The sequence below is a fragment of the Lipophrys pholis genome, assembly GCF_963383615.2.
Source record: "Lipophrys pholis genome assembly, chromosome: 17".
Lineage (NCBI taxonomy): Eukaryota > Metazoa > Chordata > Actinopteri > Blenniiformes > Blenniidae > Lipophrys > Lipophrys pholis.
The window spans coordinates 10,896,293-10,915,580 of NC_137643.1; the positions used below are offsets into that span (position 1 = coordinate 10,896,293).

The following is a 19,288-nucleotide window of genomic DNA, read 5'->3' on the forward strand; positions in this document are numbered from 1 at the left end:
CCCTCAGACATTTCAAACACGGATAATCGCCGAAGCTCTAGATTTGGCTCGTCATCACAATCTAAATGATTGAAAAAGTCGGCGTGAAGCCAAACATTTGTATCGAGTCTCTGAAGAACATTTTGAGCTAAATGCAACCTTGCCTCACCTTCAACCACACGTCCCATTAAATCACAAAGCAGTTCATCGATCGTCTGTCTTTAAAACAATGGTGCTTATGTGTCAGTTGGCTGTAAAGGAAGAACTACCAAAAGGTTGCTTGACACAAAAAAAAAAAAAAATAAATCACTTCATCAGTTATGCTGTAAACTACCACGTGGTGTCAAATATATACATACATACACATGTAGGCTTTTCAGTGTTTGTGAGCCGAACATCTGTTCGGGAAGCCCCACATATTCAGGCACACTAACTCCTACACAGACATATAATCAAAGGACCAAGTCATCTTGCTAGCCATAACAACATATGCACTGGCCTGGCAGCCAGTATCTTGAAATAGGAGCCATGGGCATCTTTCCCGTCACACAGACTCTGCTTAAGCTCTTTAGAGCTGCGGTGCCAAACCTCCATCTGACTCACTGTAACTCGAGCTTTAACTCGAGGCTCTCCCATGCGGAAAAATGGACAGTTTTTTTTTTCAAAAAATGTTCTCAATTTGCATAATAAATCACAGTGGAAACATTTGCAAAAAAGATTATGTTGAAGGCATCGGCCTCCGTATCAGGATGAAATCCATGCTTAACTTTTTAATGAAGACCTCACACTGAGATTTGAACTTGTAGTCGCAGCATTACTCCAAACTGACTCATATCATGCAAAAAATCTTCCTTTTGGATTAGATTAGTGTGCCGTTGTGCCAATGTAATGTGAGATTGGCAATTTGCAATATTAGACATTTAATAGTGACTGTAGCTGTTTTCTGGTGTACAGGGGGAAATGAGCACAAGCTATATTTGTACATCTAAAACAGTGAAAATCAAATGTTAAATAAGTCATTCATTGAGTATTTACAAATCCCATTTATTTTCCTGTGAAGTGGTGTCGAAGCCTGTTGACTATTCCTATAATCAAGTCGGTTGGCTAATTCTGTATTCAATGTTTTCTATGATCTTCACGTCCCTCCTGCACAACAGTGATCAATCTCCATCTTTGCAAAGATGCACCTGAGTCTGCAGCTGTGTCCTGAACTGCTGACAGGAGGAGGTAATTCACAGAAGAAAAAAAATACTATTTATTTTAATACACTGACTTCAAGATCCTCGTTTTGAGTGTGGCGATTCCTTTACACACATTCCCCGGTGCAGACTATTAAAACTGTCAAAGTGCAAAGTGCCTTCTCCTCCTCCTATGCGTTTGATAAGGTGGGCGTGCAAATATAGTGAATTAATTATCACGCTGACATTTGTTCAGTTTGACGGAACCTTTAACGTCCTCCAACTCGCTCGACGCGCAGACAGAGAGAAGATCCAGCTCTGACAGGCTGGAGTCCATTTCCTGAAACACAAACTACTCATGGTGTGAGGGGACCATACCGTCATCTTATATTTCAACAGTAATCACTCTGTATCATCGATTTTTACTCTGTAGACAGAGCAGGTATGTGGCAAAGTCATAGTTCCCCTTCCACACATCTGTAGGAGTACTCAAGTCTTGAATCACTTTACTCATTAAGCATGGCTAAAAAGCCACGGAACCTCAAAGATGGTGTGATGCAACTTTTTTGCTTCAGAGGTTTAAAGAAAAAGGAAAAAGAAAAAGTAGATGGGGGATCCTCAAAAGATATCCGTGCTGTGAAGTTGCCAAAAATGACTTTCATTAGTGAAGTGAGACATCATTATGAGTGACTGCTGACTCTCAAAGCGTTCAACATGAAAGACGGAAACAGAACCATGTTCAAGGAAATGCTTTGTACGATTAATATCACTCAAGTCCAAAGAACGAAGGCTTCTCTGCAGACATTATGAAGCACATGGCATTGGTACGTTTTTTTTATTTTTTTATTTATATATTCCATTCTCAAGAGGCAAACTAAAAGTCTCCCCTCATCATATTCCTGAACAATGCGACTGCACACACCTCACCGCAACACCACCGTCTTAATAAGCCTTGAAAATCCCGCATGCAGTCGCCTGTTCACTGCACAGAGAATGTCTTACTGAATCTATAGGGCCGCTCACGTATAGATTAGAGCGGATGATGAAGTCATTAAGAACCAACAATATTATTGCTGAAAGCCACAACGCATCCCATCACTCGCTGGTGACTAATTAGTTGATTGTGCATTAGCATGCTTTAGTAATTCGGCGCCCTGTCTGCGAGCCCTTTAAACAAACAGTGACACACAACATGGTAAACACTCAACGCCACAAGCACATGGCAGTGTATGAAGACGGACAAAGACGCGCAATGTTTGCTAAATCTCCTTTTTTTTTCAAAACAACAAACACTATTTTTTTTTTTAGTGGCAGGAGAAAAACAGGGCGCGGCCTACATAAGCTGGGCATGGAGCCAAAGACCCTGATTGTGTGTCTGTGTGTTACTTCCTCATGTGTCTGTGTACAGACAGTCACAGCTGTACAGCAGAAGTATTTGCAGGTCAACAGAGCCCCTTTGTACCTGCACACCTATGCATGTGGTCATCAGCATTTGACAATAATGCACCAAGCGTGGAGGAAGCGCGCTTCATGTTTGAGATAAACAAGTTAAAAAAGACCTACTGACACACACACACAGCCACTCGCATCCACTCTTCTCCGTGTTTCCCTGCGCTCGATCTACTTTGGAGCACCGCAGAAAACAGCCTCCCTCCTCTGTGCTGCTCTTTAGCCTACTTTACTTTAATCAAATAAGCATTTAAACACAACACCACTGGGAGACTGGAAGTGCATGCAAGCACACATGCACGCGCAGAAAAAAAAAAAACCTCACACCCCCCCGCACACACCGCACACACCGCACCACAAATTAGATCATACATGTAAACAGAGACACATACACAGGGGAGAAGCAATTACTTCCACTTAGATATAACAGCCAGCTTGATAAATGTATAGATAAATATAATTTAAAAGCTATTAGGCATTTATTCCCCTATTTTGATAGCGAGTCTGCATTTTTATAGAATCTGAAACTATCCATCTTAAAGCAGTAATGACATCCTCACGGGTCCTCAATAAGTCGGTAGAGCATCAAAATTACTGATTAAAACATTACAAGGACCTCCAAGTGCCACTCACAGCTGATTTATAATCTGCACATGAATTGTGTAGTAAAGTCAGCTTACAAACATTAACCAGCAGAAAAGCAGGAGTTTCTGTCTTTAGTGTAATTCTAATGAAACAAAATTGCTTTAGCAAAAAAGTATGTCAATTATGCAATATTTGTCACAATGCATGTCTTTAGTTATCTCAAGTTTTCTATGACTGTAAACTACACAGGAGAGTTTTAGCGTATCTTTTCATTGGCGCCACCATTATCCTCAGCAAAACTGTTAACTGCTGCTTAACCATCAGACAGCCACCCAACACTAGTTGGGGAAACGGTCCCTTCGAACACTGTGGCAGTGTGATATCACTCTTAAAACACTGCTGTGGGATATTATAGAGATGTCCTCCGGTTTGTCGGTGCTTTGAGTAAGAAAATGATAAGAAGGTTTCATGTAGGCTGTGTCAGACAAAACTAGAAAGTAAATCAGCCTACTGGAGCAAAGTGCAACTAGATTATACTCGGGCATTCAGATTATCCTGCACTGACCACTGATCATGTCAATTTGACTATGTTTATCCAATGCAGTTATTCCCGGATTAAGAAGATGTCGCGGCCTATCATGCCAGGACACGAAATGGTAACTTTGAAAGTACTGCATAGCACAAAGGGCCTCATACGTAACTGTTTCGCTGAGCGATTTCTCTGTTTAGACACGCGGATAAGTCTTGATCAAGATTTTGGTTTAGTCAATTGAGTAATGAGTCGCAATTTATTGTCATTGTGACAACATATATGTATCTAGCGAGCACACGTTTCCTTACTTTTGTAGATTCAATAGATAGTTAGACAGCTCATATCAATGTGGTATATGGTTTGCCGTCATTTCTCTTTCAAGCATCAGAAAATCAAACTAAAGCAAAAAAAAAAAAGGGACTTATTAAGCTGTGACTACACTGTCTAATCCAATGAGTGTTTAATATATTGGCACTTGCATAAAAATAAATAAAAAATATTGATTTTTGCAACAGAAAACGTCAGTACAGACGAATATAAATGTGAACCGTGAGTTTGATTCAAGTTGTTAGAGGAGTCATTAACAATACTTTTGTGACTCCAAATGCATTACAATACATTGCAGTCCATCAATAGCAGTAAGAAGTAACATGTTCCTGTTTAATATACTGACTCCAAATTTAACTAAACTCCACATAAGTTGTGAACATTCTTTATTAGGTTAGATTTTTCTGATGAAATGATGAACAGAAAATGAGACAAGCAGAGCTGTTGTATACGTGACCCTGTGTCAAACGATTTTGCGTGAAAGGATTGCCTTTGAACCTGAACGTAAACATTCATACTGACAAAGGCACAGTGACACAATAATGGCTCAGACGCAGAGATGGTTAAGTACAGGAAAGGATAACGTTCCCAGGTAGTGAGTGCATGTGTTTATAGAGAGAAAGTGCTGCGGGGTAGAGGAGGAGGCCCTCGGTGAGTGGATGTGTATGCGCACGTCAGGTTGATGTATATAAGTCCTGATTTCTTCCCATTTCACCACCATAAAGACAGTTAACCCCTTGAGCAACGGAGATGAAGGGAAATGATCATCTGTGCTTTCTGCTGCACTTTACCTTTTAATGTGCCTTTTGATTGACACACTCATGCACGCATTCGGAGTGTGGCCTAGATTTGCACTATAGGTTGCGCTCCCGAGTAGAGCCGCGTCTTTGGGAGGAGTGTGAACACACACAGACACAAACACACTTGGGGTGGTTATGCCCTAGATCGGTGCTTTAAGGTTAGAGGTCTAATATACGGTACGCAGGAGCCCCTGGGGCAGGCATACACGCACATGTGCAGCACTTACAACAATAACAGAGGTCTATTTTAATATTACGGCAGCAGGTGAGAGGCAACAGCGGGCAAATAAGACAAATGTTTTTTTTCAATCACATATTCAACAGTAAACCTGCTTCTATTGTGCACAATGCTAACATGTTCTAAAAATGTAATCTTTTTGTTAGAATATTGCGTCCTTGTTTTTAGATTGTTTTGTTTTTATACTTACGTACTGAACTCATCCCTGCTGACAATGCTATCATGGCGTCTGAGCGTGCTTTCCTGAAGAACCAAAAAAGCACCTTGACAAAAGGGTTGCTGTGAAACACCAACATCAGATGCAGGCGGGTCTCTGCACAACACAAATAAACATGAGTAACTTTTAGAAGCTGTGATTTGGATGTTTGCTTCTTGAACTTGTGCACTCAAGACGTCCTCACAACCTCCCGTCAGAAGTCAAACAAACACAACACAGACATCGGGATTGCCAACGACTTGAAATCCCAAAATCCTGTGAGGTACTATTGTGTAAAATGTTAATAGCATCTCTTGTATGGTAGCATCGAGATCACGAAAAAGAACAAAGTAATCGTTGCATCAGGTGGACTCATGGGTGAGGGTTTAAAATGTTTGATCAGGTTACAAGCGAGTAAAGATGATTTACAGTATTGGACTTAGCCACTGTAGGAGAAAACTCACACTGATGAAAACATAATGAAGAAAACGTAATGTATATTTTTTTAGATCCATAGGAAACAATTCAAGGTCTTCAAGTCAAAACTAGAACTGTACTACAACAATTTCAGATATCTGCTGATCAATTATTGGACTGATAACCATATTTCTCATTTCTTTAATCTATAAAATCTGAATTAAAAAAAACACAATAAACATTAAAGTGAAAAGCCTTAATGAAATGAGAACAAGTCAACATTAACCTTAAGGAAAATATTTTCATGAAAAGTAAATTATGCAGAAAACCCTTGAGCCAATATTCTAAAATTAGGCTCTCGTATTTCTAATGATACAAGGATAACAATGGGTGTAATAGGTGTGATGATGGACACACATTTAAAATGCAAAGAGTGAAGACAAGGGAGACAGAGGGAGGAAGAGGGGAAGAGGGGTGGCAGCAGGGATAAGTCATCTTGATGCACGCGGCACACATGCACGCACGCACACACACACACAGCACAAGTGATGGGCTTCCCCTGAATTGATGTTGCTATATGCCCTAATGAGCGGAGGGAATACACATGATCTCACAGCTTCAAGCTACTCATTTGGCCTCGTGTGTGTGTGTGTGTGTGTGTGTGTGTCACTTTCTGTGAGATGTGTATATTCCTGAATACACTCCGGTGATGTGAATGTATATGTGAACGTGGGAGAGTCGGAGAGAGTCTGCTGACGTGAACAAAGGGAGCAGCTACGGGTCAGGGCAACCTTTAAAGCGGCTGGCTAGTGAATATCTCACTCCGTTCATTCTCTCTTTAAAAGAACCCCCTCCTCTCCTTCATCTGTCATTATATCACATTTTACATTTATATGTGTTTATATGTGTATATATGTATATATACGTGTGTCTATGTGTGTGTGTGTCGAACCATACGGTGCAGTCACGGAGTAAACAAAGGGCTGAAGCAAAGCTGGAGGAATGGAGCATCTGATCCCTGTGTCAGAAATAAATGAAGAGTGGAGCTGTAGCAGGGAAAACAAACATCAGAGGAGGTCTTTTTACGTGATTCTGTTATGTCTCTGTTATGATTCTGATATTTCCCGCCTGTGGTATACCGTGATTTATTTTACCTGAGGTCTTACTCTGGTAACTTAATAAATCCAGTCGCTGAAACACTTGACAGGCACAGCTCAAAAGAAGCTTTAGAATAAAACCTACTGCATCTACAGTAGCGATGTGTCGTGAAAAAAAAAGTCGTTTGAATACATAAAAGACAAGCACTGTGTCCTAGCTGTTAACTATTAAACCATAACATTTGTACATTTCTATACATACAAACTACAAACAATCGAAAAGACAGCCAAGACAACTGCTGGCTTCAACAACACAACGGATACGTGCAGCAGTCTGTCATCAGAAAGAATGTGTAATGGAAAAAAAACCCAAGTAATATGACAATAATAAAAATTTTATGAGACTAATTGAAAAACTTATAGAACAGTTTTTCTCCTGAGTGATAATAATAATTTATGGACACTGTTCTGCTTTGCATTTAAGCTGCTGACAGTCAAATTTCTCTATGCTTGACACACAAACTAAAGCACATCTTTCGATTTCAGGCTCTTTTTTTATGAGGCCTCCTTTGTCCTTTTCCCCATTCCTTTCTTCTCCTATTTCTCCACCAAGGACTGATGGAATCCACACCATCAGCTCCCTTTCAACTCACCAGTGTTATGCACATCTTAAGGTGTTTAGTGATGAGGGCAGCAGTGATAGCAGGGGTTCTCTGAGCAGCGCGGTTTAGCCCCTGAGTGCTCCTTTCTTTCCACCTGCCCTCTGGACACACACATACACACAACCTGCCAATAAGTGCCATAAACCACAGACATAAACACACCCAAGCACCCTTTTATCACCGCTGTGCTTGATTATAAACACCTTGGCTTTAACCACAGCAGACACCAACGGACACACGCCCACGCTCCCATACACACCTCCGTCCCCTCGGCTCCCAGGAGAGCAATACACACACACACACGCCGGGGTAAGGGGCCCTCTTTTTCCCCAATTACACTTTGAAGGAAGTGGGGGGGGGGGGGGGGGGGGGCTGTGTGTATGTCAGTGTGCACGCGAGTGTGTGTGTGTTTGCTGAAGGTGCTCATAAAACCTCTGGAGATTGAGCCGATGGGAGAGCATTATAAAAGACCTATCAGCTGGTCCAATCGCTTCACACAGCCTGCAGGCAGGACAAAGGATCCACTCGCCAACATTCACCTATAGGTCTTTTACTTATTCCCCTCCCCCTTTACTCTCACCCCCTCACCGTGCGTCCTCTTTTTTTTCCTCATTTCTTTGCTGTTAGTGTAATGTTTAACTTTTTTTCTTTTTTTTTATCATGAGATGAGCAACTAAGTGGTGCTTTTTGTGCAAAACAATAGGGCACATTCCTTCAGGGTAAATGTATTGTATACCTGCAGTCTATACTGTTTGCGTTCACTATAGAGAAACACTTGAGAAGCAGCAAACTGCCGCCTCTCTCTTTGTCCTCGTGCCAGTTGTTGGTAAAGTCTATATAGTCAACATAAATCAAGAGCTGGTCAAATTTGTTTGGTCTCGTGGAGAAAAACAATCAGAGGTGAAAGAAAGCGGGGACAGCAGGAAGAAGACTGTGCTTTGGGGGAAGGTCTCCATCAGGCGAGCATCATCTTTGATTAATTTACGGCTATGTGGTACGAGGATGTGACGCCAACCATGAAGAGACAGCCGTGACCGAAGGAAAAAAAAAGAAAGAAAGAAAACACCACGAGAAAGGCGAGAGGGAGCTAGAGAGACGGGGAAAGGGAGAGACAGTGAAGCCCACCCCTCCCTTTTTTCTCCTCAACCATGTCAACAAGTCCACACAAAGACTGCTCTGCTCCATGATCCCCATGCAGACTTGTGTGAATACACCATTACATGAATGCTCATTTGCTTCTTTTTAAATACTTTTCAAACTTTCCTATATGTGTAGCGTGGTTGCTTCATTTGTCCATCTATTTGAATTCTTTCTGACTGAGAGGTCAGGTTGCCCTGCTTACATGAACATTGGATAAAGTGATCAGATTGGCGTATGGGTTCACATGCACCAAGAATGTCATCTGTGACTCAGTTAGTGGATCAATCCCTTAATGTTTGGCATGGTGACATCAACAGTTTATCACATGTGCACAAGAATCCAGCTTTGCCTGAAAACACGCCAGGATTGAAATTGAATTTGTTCGGTTAGACTAATTAAGCTTGTTGTGTGTCAAACAAACAAACAAACATGCAAAGCACAGAGCTGCACTGTGTTGGAGTTGGATGACAGAAAACAGTGATTATTGAAATAGTTTGAAGTGGAAATTACCCTTTTGTCTGACAGAAAAACTTTTACATACCAAACGCTATCGAAGTACAACAAAACAAACACAGAAGTATTGATTTCGTTTATGTTTGCCACACTTTGTGTGTTGTGACTACTTGGAGTATCAATTTAAAAAAAGAATCACTTCTCGTGCCAAATATAGTTCTCGGTGTGGTATATTGTTGCAAAAAGAATAGGCAGTGGCATAGTCATACTGAAATGGAAACAGCAGCGACTAAATGAATCAATGAGTCCTGCAAACACAAATGCTTCACACAGACTTCATTGACTCTAATTGTCCAGGAGATCAGCATTCTTCAAAACAAAGCCTGCATCTTAACGCGTGGAGTGACTTCAGAATACACAGGGGTTCGCACAAACTGGCTTTCAATTCCGGTGTTAACAGAAATATCAAACAGTTGAAGCCCTTAAGCTACATAAATGTGTATGGACTTCTGAGTTCCACTCCCACCACCTGTGTATATACATCATTATGCTGCTCACATCTCGAGCACCGACGCTCCAAGCCGCTGCGAGCGAGGCAACAAATTGATGGACACTTTCAGCCGGCTAACGTGCCAATTGTCACTTAGCATTTGGGTCAGTGCTGCATGCCTTCGCTTACAACTGTCTGCAATCAGAAGATAAACAAAAACAAAATGGACTGAGCCTGCAAACATGAACGTGTGTGGAGGACGCTTGTTTGCTGTCTGTTTGTGATATAATAATCAGTTTTAGATGGGTGACTGCGCACAAATCATTAATCATTAACCCTTCCTGTGGGGGTTAACTGCAAATGATGGGTATATTTGCATAGTTAATTGTAAATGCGTGCGTGTGTGTGTTCTGTAAGTATTCTATCTGCATACATGTTCAGTATTCTGCATGTTTTTCAGCATAATGAACATTTCCCTGACAGGAAAGCCAACTGGACAGAGGAGAAAAGTAAAATCTCGGCTCAGTGCAATTTGAAATTCTCAAGAGGCTTTGGTTGCTGCACAACAGGTCTTTGTCAGACCAAGCTCAGATAATCATCCTGTATGTGCCTCACAGTGCTTGTCATTACTGATTTTATATGCTGGTTTAAGTTAGCCATACTGCCTGCTCCACCACACCAGCACGCAGCTCAGCGGTGGGTTAACATCTCTCTCTGTCAGTCAGAGGAAAACACACACACACACACACACACACACGTACACACAAAGCAGCCAGTGGAGAGAGAAGACAAAGGAAGGGAGGGAGGGCGGGAGACACAGATCATGAGGGGGACGGAGGGGGAAATGAGCGGGAAAACAGAGATGGAGAAAGCAAGAAGGATACAGTGAGTTAGAAGAGATGAAGGCAGGAGAGGGAAAAAGAATGTGACACAAAGCAACATTGGAAAGCTCATGCTGTCATCTGGGCCAGGGGGAACAATGAAAGAGTGATGGGGGGAATAAAAGCGAAAGGGAGAGGACTGGACAGTAAGAGGAAAAAGTGGACTGTGTAAACAGACAAAAGGGAGCAAGGAGCGATCGAGTGAGGTAGTGGAGGAGGAGGAGGTTTGCTCTTTGTCTTAGAGAACATCGGTGAAACATGATCTGCCACCCGGGAACACATTTACCACTGATTCAATACAGTACATAACACCAGCCATCAAAGCTGACCCATTCATAGAGAAACTGCACGACTAGAAGATTGGACTGACATGCATCATGAGAAAAGTCTGCAAAGGATTTAAAAACAATAACCTATATTAAATAAGTTGTTTCAGAATAAAACTGTGTGGCTAAAGTGGAGCAATTTTAAAGAATTTTTTTCAACTCAAAGACCCTTTCTTCAAAGAGCTTCTATAGGGAAGTTGGAGGAAGCGCCCATGTTTACATAGATGTCAATGGGAGGTCATGAATTATGCATGCCATATGGACGTGTAGCTGTGCAACATGGTTTGTGTGCACATGTGCATCTTAGCAAATCTAACTCAAGAAGATGATTGTGTGTGTGTGTGTGTGTGTGTGTTATGTTTCCCTCCATCAAAGCTACAAGCTTCAAATGGCTGCAAAAGAGAAAACGAGAGGGGTATGCAGAAAGAGGGAGGAAAGTAGAGTAAGCGAAAGGGCAAAAGAGAAAAGTCCCTCGTAAACACATCCATTTTCAGCTTATAGTGAGGTAATGCAACCAAAGCTGCCATGGTCGACACACAAAGACATAGTCGGGCACACATGCAAAACCGTGCATGGAGTTCATCAGCTTCATAGTTTGGCAGAACACCGGAGTCCCACCCGACCAAAACCTTAAAAAGTCAAGTTCAGCCTTGGGAACTAAAACCAAAACAATAACAAGCTCGCCTGCAGATGCTGCCGGCTCACGTGACAGAAGCCGCTGTTTCCTATTGTTTACAGGGAGGGAGGGAGGGAGGGAGGGAGGGAGGTAATGAATCTATAGTTTGGCCAAACTGCAGCTTTGTTGATATTAAGAGCTCTGCAGCGGTGGGGGTGGTGTGTATGTGTGTGTGTGTGTGTGTGTCTTGAGGAAAACAGGAGATGGTCTGAACAACCGCTCCAAATGGGGGGTGGTTCAGGGGGCAAATGTACCAGCTGTCTTTGGAATTCCACCACCATCTCCAATGTGCCCACCCACACCACCCTCCAACCGAACACACGCAGACACACAAAGGCCCCTCATAATCCACCTCGAAGCTGGTGGTGCCACTGTTGGCTGTTTACCCACTTTCAAGCTGTTCTGAACAGCGACAAGGGACAACCTGAAGCGAAGCACAACTGTGGAAAACTCACCTTTGCCTTCAGGGCTTGTGTGCACGAGCATGTGTGTGTGTGTGTGTGTGTGTGTGTGTGTGTGTGTGTGTGTGTGTGTGTGTGTGTGTGTGTGTGTGTGTGTGTGTGTGTTGTGTGTGTTCGTGTGTGTTCGTGTGGAGAGGAACCAGCTTGCAGGTGAAGCGAGCCAAGCTAATGACAAATGTCTTTGAGGAACAAAGGATGGCGACGAGAGAGAGCGGGAGAGAGACAAAGAGAAAGTGAGAGAATATTACAGAGAGTTGACGCAACAATCTAAGCTTCATCTCATTTGAAGGGTGGGCTACGTGCGACAAGGGGCAATTACGTTTGGGTAGGGTTGTGGTGCAGCTGGGTTCCACCACTCAAATCCTTTCCACCACAGAAGGAGGTTTAAGCATCTCAAGGCTTTGAAAGATCAGATTAAAGTCACAGGAACCTCAAAACACAAGTAATACATCCCAGATGAAAGGATGCATCAACATTTCTAAATGCAATTTGTTATAATACAGCAAAGGTCTACTACCCCCAAGGTCCCGCTAAGTTTTCTCCCCCCAAAAATATTTGCTGCTTCTGTTTTTTTCGTAAGGCTCAACTCTGCAACACTCAAGTCAGCTGGCAGATGATGCATCACATTAAAAAAATTCCTCTGGAAGAGTCTGGCCTCCTATTTACAGTTCTGGTCTGGTGCCTACTCGCAGCTTTAGATCTTACTGGAGACACCAAAGACCACAGAGGCCTCTTATTGGATTATGAAGTAAAAGGATATTGCACTGTTGTCTTATTCGACAAGAGTTTATGTAGATCAGCCACACCAGATGGTTCTTAGATGTCAGACCAGCAAATGGCCAACTTTCAATTAACTTTATCACTCCCTTTTCACAACATAAGGTCTTTTTGTTGAGAAAGGCATCTGTGGTAGAGCTTTGACTAAATGCCTGTGTTATACTAGTGAGCAGACGATTCGAAGGCAAAGAAAAAAAAAAACACTTCAAAGATGCCAACAGTTGAGATACTGTATACATGAAATGGCTTTCTCATTTCCAGGTTTAAAAATCGTTACACCGAAAGACTAAATGATAAATGAAGGTAATCTATGCAGAAAGGTCTTTAAATACACAAACGCTGTTGCAAGATTTTTCTCTCTCTCTCGCCGAGGTGAAATTACACGCAGCCACGCTAAACGCATTACAGCCTCTCCCACGGTGTGAGTATCTTTTATACATCTGTTGGTCCAGAAGGCGTGTTCACAACACATCTGGAGCTTAACGGCGCGTAGATATCATGGTTTTGATTTGTTATATGGTCGGATCACATGAAGGCATAGTTTAATCCAAAAAAATGTGTCCCACCACTGTAATTATTAGTAGTTTGTGGCTTGATAGGGTCTTTTAAATCATTTGACAGACAGACTGTGATCCTGATGAAAACTCATTCGCTCATTTGCTTTCAACACGTGTCTTTTAGAAACTGAAGGGCACTTTGGGAATTCAAGGTCAGTTTTCTGAGGGGAAGATGGTGCATCCCGTTGTTTGAAAAGGCTAATGAGCAGCTAATTTGTGTTCTATTGTGGTCAATAACTCGCCTGTCATTAGGATCAGGACAAAAGCTATTGACTGCATCAGAGGATGGTGGTGATCAATCAGAGCTGTGCTTTGGGAAACTGAGGACACGCGAGAAAATGTATGATTGCGCTCAGCGGCTGCGCGTTCCAACACTTTTTCTGGAAGACAACTGTGTACTGACCTGATATGACTGCAAGGAGCACATGAGGCAGACAGGGAGAGATGATGCCGATGAGTAATACAGCATGGCTGATATATTATTCCTGTGAAATTACAACAGCACATCGGCGGCTGATAATGTCCCTGAACATGAATACAAGTTATGAAGAGTATTCTGATGATCAGACATACTGAACTGAACTCAACAGGTCATACTTCCATGTTGGGCAGTTGCAGCTCTTCACAGCATTTTCACACTTGTAATTTCAAAACGGACCCTCATCAGGGAAACCAATGGAAAGAACCAGGAAAGATCCAAGAAAGAGCTTACATTGGGGGTAAAAGGAGAGCAGTGCATGGAAGGAACTACTGTGTTCTTTCAATATAATTTACTCGTCTCCCCAGACTTCAAAAAATAACAAATGTTCTTATGCAAAACGGTCATGAACAAAGAAAAGGCCCATTATATTATCTCGTCTTTAAAGAAGGCAGTGCTGGCAGTCTGCAGAGTGCCAAACGTGGCGCTATCAGATGATGGACGTCGGCAGGAGACCGGAGTAAACGCACACTCCAACACAAGAGTCAAACTAGGGCACCTCCACCCCACCTTCATCACCGCTCGGGCACGCCGCGCCCACTCTGCTAAACTGCGATAAAACTGATGTGTGACACTCAAATTAAAAAGGGGCTACAATTATGACACCCTCATGCCGTGCTCTTAATTAGTACATCTCCATTTTAATTAATAAAGCCTGTCAGTCTGACAGATATCAATAATTTAATACAGACAGGTCAATGGAGCTTTAAAATTGATGGCCATAATTAGAAATAATGTGGGGAGGGGGCACTTCTGCGTGGGGTGGGGTTGTTTTTTTTAATAGGTCCGACTGGTGGAGCTCGGCGCCTCCCCGATGTGTCTCAATGTCTTTGCCCCAAACCAAAACTTTGCCTCGGTCATAGCAGCAACATTAATTACAAAATGATTGTACGGGAGGAGGCAAACGATTGAATTTGCAAACCTTAGGCACTTCATTTTTTGACTTAAGATTTGTGGTTTGACTCTTTTCTGTCGGAGATTTTGTTCTGCAGCACAAAAGAAAAAAAAGATTTCTTTCAACAGCAGCAAGCAAAAACTGACTTTTTTTTGGGGGGGGGTAAAAAATTTTAACAATACAAACGGGATAAGCTTGATTGTCAAAAAGCGATAAAAAATCATAGGTTGGCTTTACACCAGTTTTAGATCATTTAAGAGATGATATGTAGAAGTTACTAAATGTTTGGTGGATGAAGCAGCTACGACGTGTCATTAGTGCTGCTGTTTGGGTCCGATCTGTGACACTTGACACTGGCGGTAATTAGTGCCACCTTGTATACACTCTAGATGACCATGATGCACATCCATCAATAGAATCAATTAGAGCTCTTCTTTCCGACAGCGTTCAGTGCCATCAGTCCATTAAAGCCAGGACTATAGATTAGTCCGGGGCAGCGGAGAACCGACAGAGCCAACTGTCACATAAACATGGGCTTTGGGGCCCTGGACTATGCATTATAGATAACTGACAGGGAATGATTGAGCTCCAAAGTCCCTCGCAGATACAATAGCCGTGTAGAACAAATTAGCATCTTGGTAGGATTCAACGTGAGGCTTTAGATTGATTCATCTGTTGATCCATGACATCAGTGCTGTCACATTGACACATTTAGTCACACTCCCCCAACGGACATAACGAACGTTCCAACTCCCAAGAAGCAGCATTACCTTTATTTACGACATCGATAACTGGAAATAAATTCGTGCTGATGGCTGGGAAATTATTGTTGAACACGATAACTCGCTGACACTCCCAGTTAAATACATTATTCAGATAAACAGCACACACTGAGGACGATCTTTAAAGTGCAAGTGATGAGCCTTCTGAGTTAAAAAAAAAAAAAAAAAAAAAGAAGAAGTTTCTTTCTTTCAAATTAATGTAAATTAGAGTAGAGTTGAATCCTACATTCCAAGGTCCGGAGCTTTGGCGAAAGATCACAGTGGATTCAGGCCAACCGTCTACTAATCCATGGTTAATGGTCCAACTCACACTAACGGGTATTCCACGCACTTAATTAAAGAGGCAATTTGCATATAAATTTAAACTCACAATTCCAGTCCTGCGGCATCACAGGTGGCTGTTTTCTTGGGAGCCAGAGCCCGTCGAATGAGCCGGGAGATCAGCTCCATGTGGCTCGCGCTCATGTACCTCAGATATTGACAAAGAGCAAGGGCTCTGCCTTTGTGTAGTGGAGGTGTAATAAATCTAAAGCGGAGTTGCTCAACACGCTGGGGCGGATTCATGAATACTCAACTGTATCTGGGATTAGAATTTCACAGTCAATTTAGGTGATTTTTATGCTCTGAAGAGGAGAGACCTGACGAACAGCACGGGGGGGATTCAAACTCTTTCCTTGAGGTCATTTGTCAACAGAGCTTGTCGTTGTGCTGACACCAGCTTTTTGCGATAGAATGACCCAAGAAATACTGCCAGAACATAAGTATCGTTCTAGATCACTGTTTAATAACATATGCTCCGACGGAAAATAAAAAAAATCCTTCACGCTTGAAAATGACAATGACAGCCTATGGCACAGATAAAAGCTTTAGTCTCTGCTCCCTTGCACATTTATTCTTTTTTCACCATGGAGAAGATCTCATTTTGTCTCATTATACTGAGTTATAGCGCACTGAGAAACCAAAGATGAAAAGTGGGAGGTTAGAGAAGCAGTCTGATATTACAGCGATGCACATGATAGTTACTGCGCAACGCTGACACAAATGAGATCATATCACTCTAATTCAAGCATGTTTACACTGGGTAGCTGATGTGCACAGAATTGATTTGAAGACTTTGCTGATCCCTTTTAAAACATGAATGCACCTGGTCCCAAGATATAATCAGAGACCTTTTAACCCTACATAAGCCAGTGTAAGAACCTTAGGCTTGTCCCCACTGGCTGCTATAAAGCCGGGGCTTTTCTTATCGAGGCTTCTAGATAATGAAGCAGCCTGTTGTGATGAACAAACCTGTAGAATATCCTAAATCCCCATCTTAAAACCTTCCCCAAAGGCCTGCATGGATAGGAGGCGGGGCCAAATTACACCAATATGCTCAACAGCAAACATTTTGAGTGACGACTAATCTTACTGGATTTGATCCGACATTGATCGATGACATTCTCGCTTCTCTTGAGAAAATACAAAAAGAAGAGCAGGATGTGGGAATCGTAGGATGACGGTGTGAGACACTTTTGGGGATAATAAATTCGATGATCAACAGGTTCTCTCTCTATCTACTTGCTGCAATACCGTTTCTAATCAGGTTAAAATTTATTCCACGGAAAAAAGGATGTCCTGTTGAAATCAGCCTCTTGAAGTTGTCATAATGATAGATCATACAAATTAGAATAATGGCTTAAACTCAAAGCGCTTAATTACAGTTGGAGACTGAAATCTTTTTTTATATTAATTCTACCACAGTTCAGCTATTTTCAGCTTTGTTTCATCGGGCCAATCTGATAGTCAGAATATCTGAAACACTTACATGCAATCACATGCAGAGATTAGTGGAGAGAGAGAGAAAGAAAGAAAGAAAGAAAGAAAGAGAGAAAGAAAGAAAGAGAGAAAGAAAGAGAGAAAGAAAGAAAGAAAGCATTGTTGTCGTCTTTTCAGATGGTAATCTCATGATTTCGGGCTATTTCTGGCATCCAAACCAGAAAAACAGTTTTATTTGGCGAACGCTGAGCATTACTCTCTCTGTCGCTCACTCTCTGGAGAACCTGAACTGTTCTCGAGGACGCGGGCCATTCTCCTCCTCCTTATTACAAAACTCAAAACGCCCTCCTTCACCATAAACACAAACACATTGCGCAAAACCACCAGGAGCCGTGATGGTGTTCTAAAAAGGCAGAAAAAAGCAAATCACTGACAGAAGGTAAACAAGCAGATTATGAGCCACGCCACTTTATCAAAAGACAAGCGGTAATTTGACAGTCCCTCTGGTCCTCTCTGTGCCTTTGGCCTTGTTCCACGTCCGAGTTGGCTGATGGACGGGGCGACGCGACACCAAAACAGGGGTGATTTGCAAACACACTGATCAACAATAACAAATTGTTTTTCTTTGGCAGTGAACTTGGTGTTGCCCAGCCCCTCCAGAGTCCTTGTATTGATTTACAGTTCTTTGTTTCTAAAATCAAATCACATGTGGTCACTTTGTTTGGGTTTCATATGAAGGAGCATGAACATTGCAGATGGGCAACAAGACGTAGTTTCATTCACATAAATGCCAACTATTTTAGTTTTCTACAGAAACAGAAGATCTACCCAGGCAATATGACAATGGCAGTGTTTGAACCCTCAGATCTGTTGTTTTCAGGTTGTGCAACAATAAGCAAAGCACTCTCTTGATTTCCCTTTCAACCAAGATTATACTTCACTTCCCATGCTAGCAATTAGTCTCCAAAATACTATTTGTCAAAACCCAGGCTATTCGTTTCCAGTGGTCGGCCCCCGCCAGCTCTTGTTACAATTGACTGTTTCCTGCAAGGAGGAAAACATCAGACCTCGGAGGAAGGCGCAGGCCCAGCAGCTGCCCCAGACCACAGCCTGACAACGTGTAGAGAGGTCTGATAATAACAGAAAGACAGAATCATACCAGAAACAAATCGGAAACTGCTACTGTGAGCAATTTCAGCCTCGGCGTCTCAAGACACAGCAAACTGAACAGAAAGATTTCAGAAAGGACACAATTTCTTTGGGCGTTTGGGAGTCGGAGTCATGCGGAAACAGGTCAATCACTGAATGACACCTATTGATTTTTTTGGTGCAAGATCTGACAAAAAGCGGGGTAAGTAAACGTGCTGTAAACAAATGCGATGAAGGAGGCCACTCTATCAAGTAATGATAAGTGGACCCGCTGACAGAGCCGTGAAATGTAGCTCCAGAGTCCCCGAGGGCCAACGTCTTATATGGCCCACTGTCATTTTTCCTCTGTTTTCCCAATGATTGCAGACGTGGCATTCTGGCACTTCAGTGGCTCCCAGTGAGGTGGGAAACCCATTGTGTGCTGGGTTGCGAGGGGTCTGGAGAGCCTTCAGACAGCCAGACGTTTTCCTGGTAAATCACCAGCAGAAAGGGAACTTTTTAGAGTGCAATTAACAACCGCAAGGTCAGACTTCCCTGGAGACTTGGCTCTGAGAAAAAATCCCCAGGCGTTCTCTCTCCCCTCACTCTTTGGCCGTTATCTTCACAGCTACATACTTGTACACATGCTCTCTCCATCTCCTTTACCCTTTTCTTCTCCACTGCACACACATACATTTACCCTATTTTTCAGAGTACTCCCTTGTCTCCTTTCCACCACTGCTTCAAGCAGCCTCCTCCCCTTCCAGCGCCCCCCCCCCCCCCCCCCCCCCCCTTCCCCTTGTCTCTCTAAGAGATAAAGCGTCACTCCCTGGTCAGCGGCGACACCATTACTTCCCCAGTGCCAAGAGAGGGGCTGAAAATCGGTTGCAGGTGTGCAAAAGATGAGAGCCATGGATCTTAATCCTGAGCCAATAATGGTGGCGTTCACTGAAGAGGTCACTACAGTGATATCAAAGAAAAGAGCTCAGGCTCATACCTTCTAAAAAGGTGTGGCGACACTCAACT

The 19,288-nt window shown here is 42.6% G+C and overlaps 1 protein-coding gene across 3 annotated transcripts in view; it reads right to left on the bottom strand.

The window, feature by feature from the left end:
- znf704 (zinc finger protein 704) overlaps nucleotides 1-19,288 on the bottom strand; it is a 44,206-nt gene that overhangs the window by 16,576 nt on the left and 8,342 nt on the right. Inside the window, exon 3 of one of the 3 annotated variants that reach the window (XM_080485383.1) lies at nucleotides 5,279-5,401. The exons of the other annotated variants lie outside the window; for them this stretch is intronic. Coding sequence (XP_080341509.1) covers nucleotides 5,279-5,401 — 123 coding nt within the window. The remainder of the gene's footprint in view (nucleotides 1-5,278; nucleotides 5,402-19,288) is intronic. 3 annotated transcript variants of the gene reach the window in all.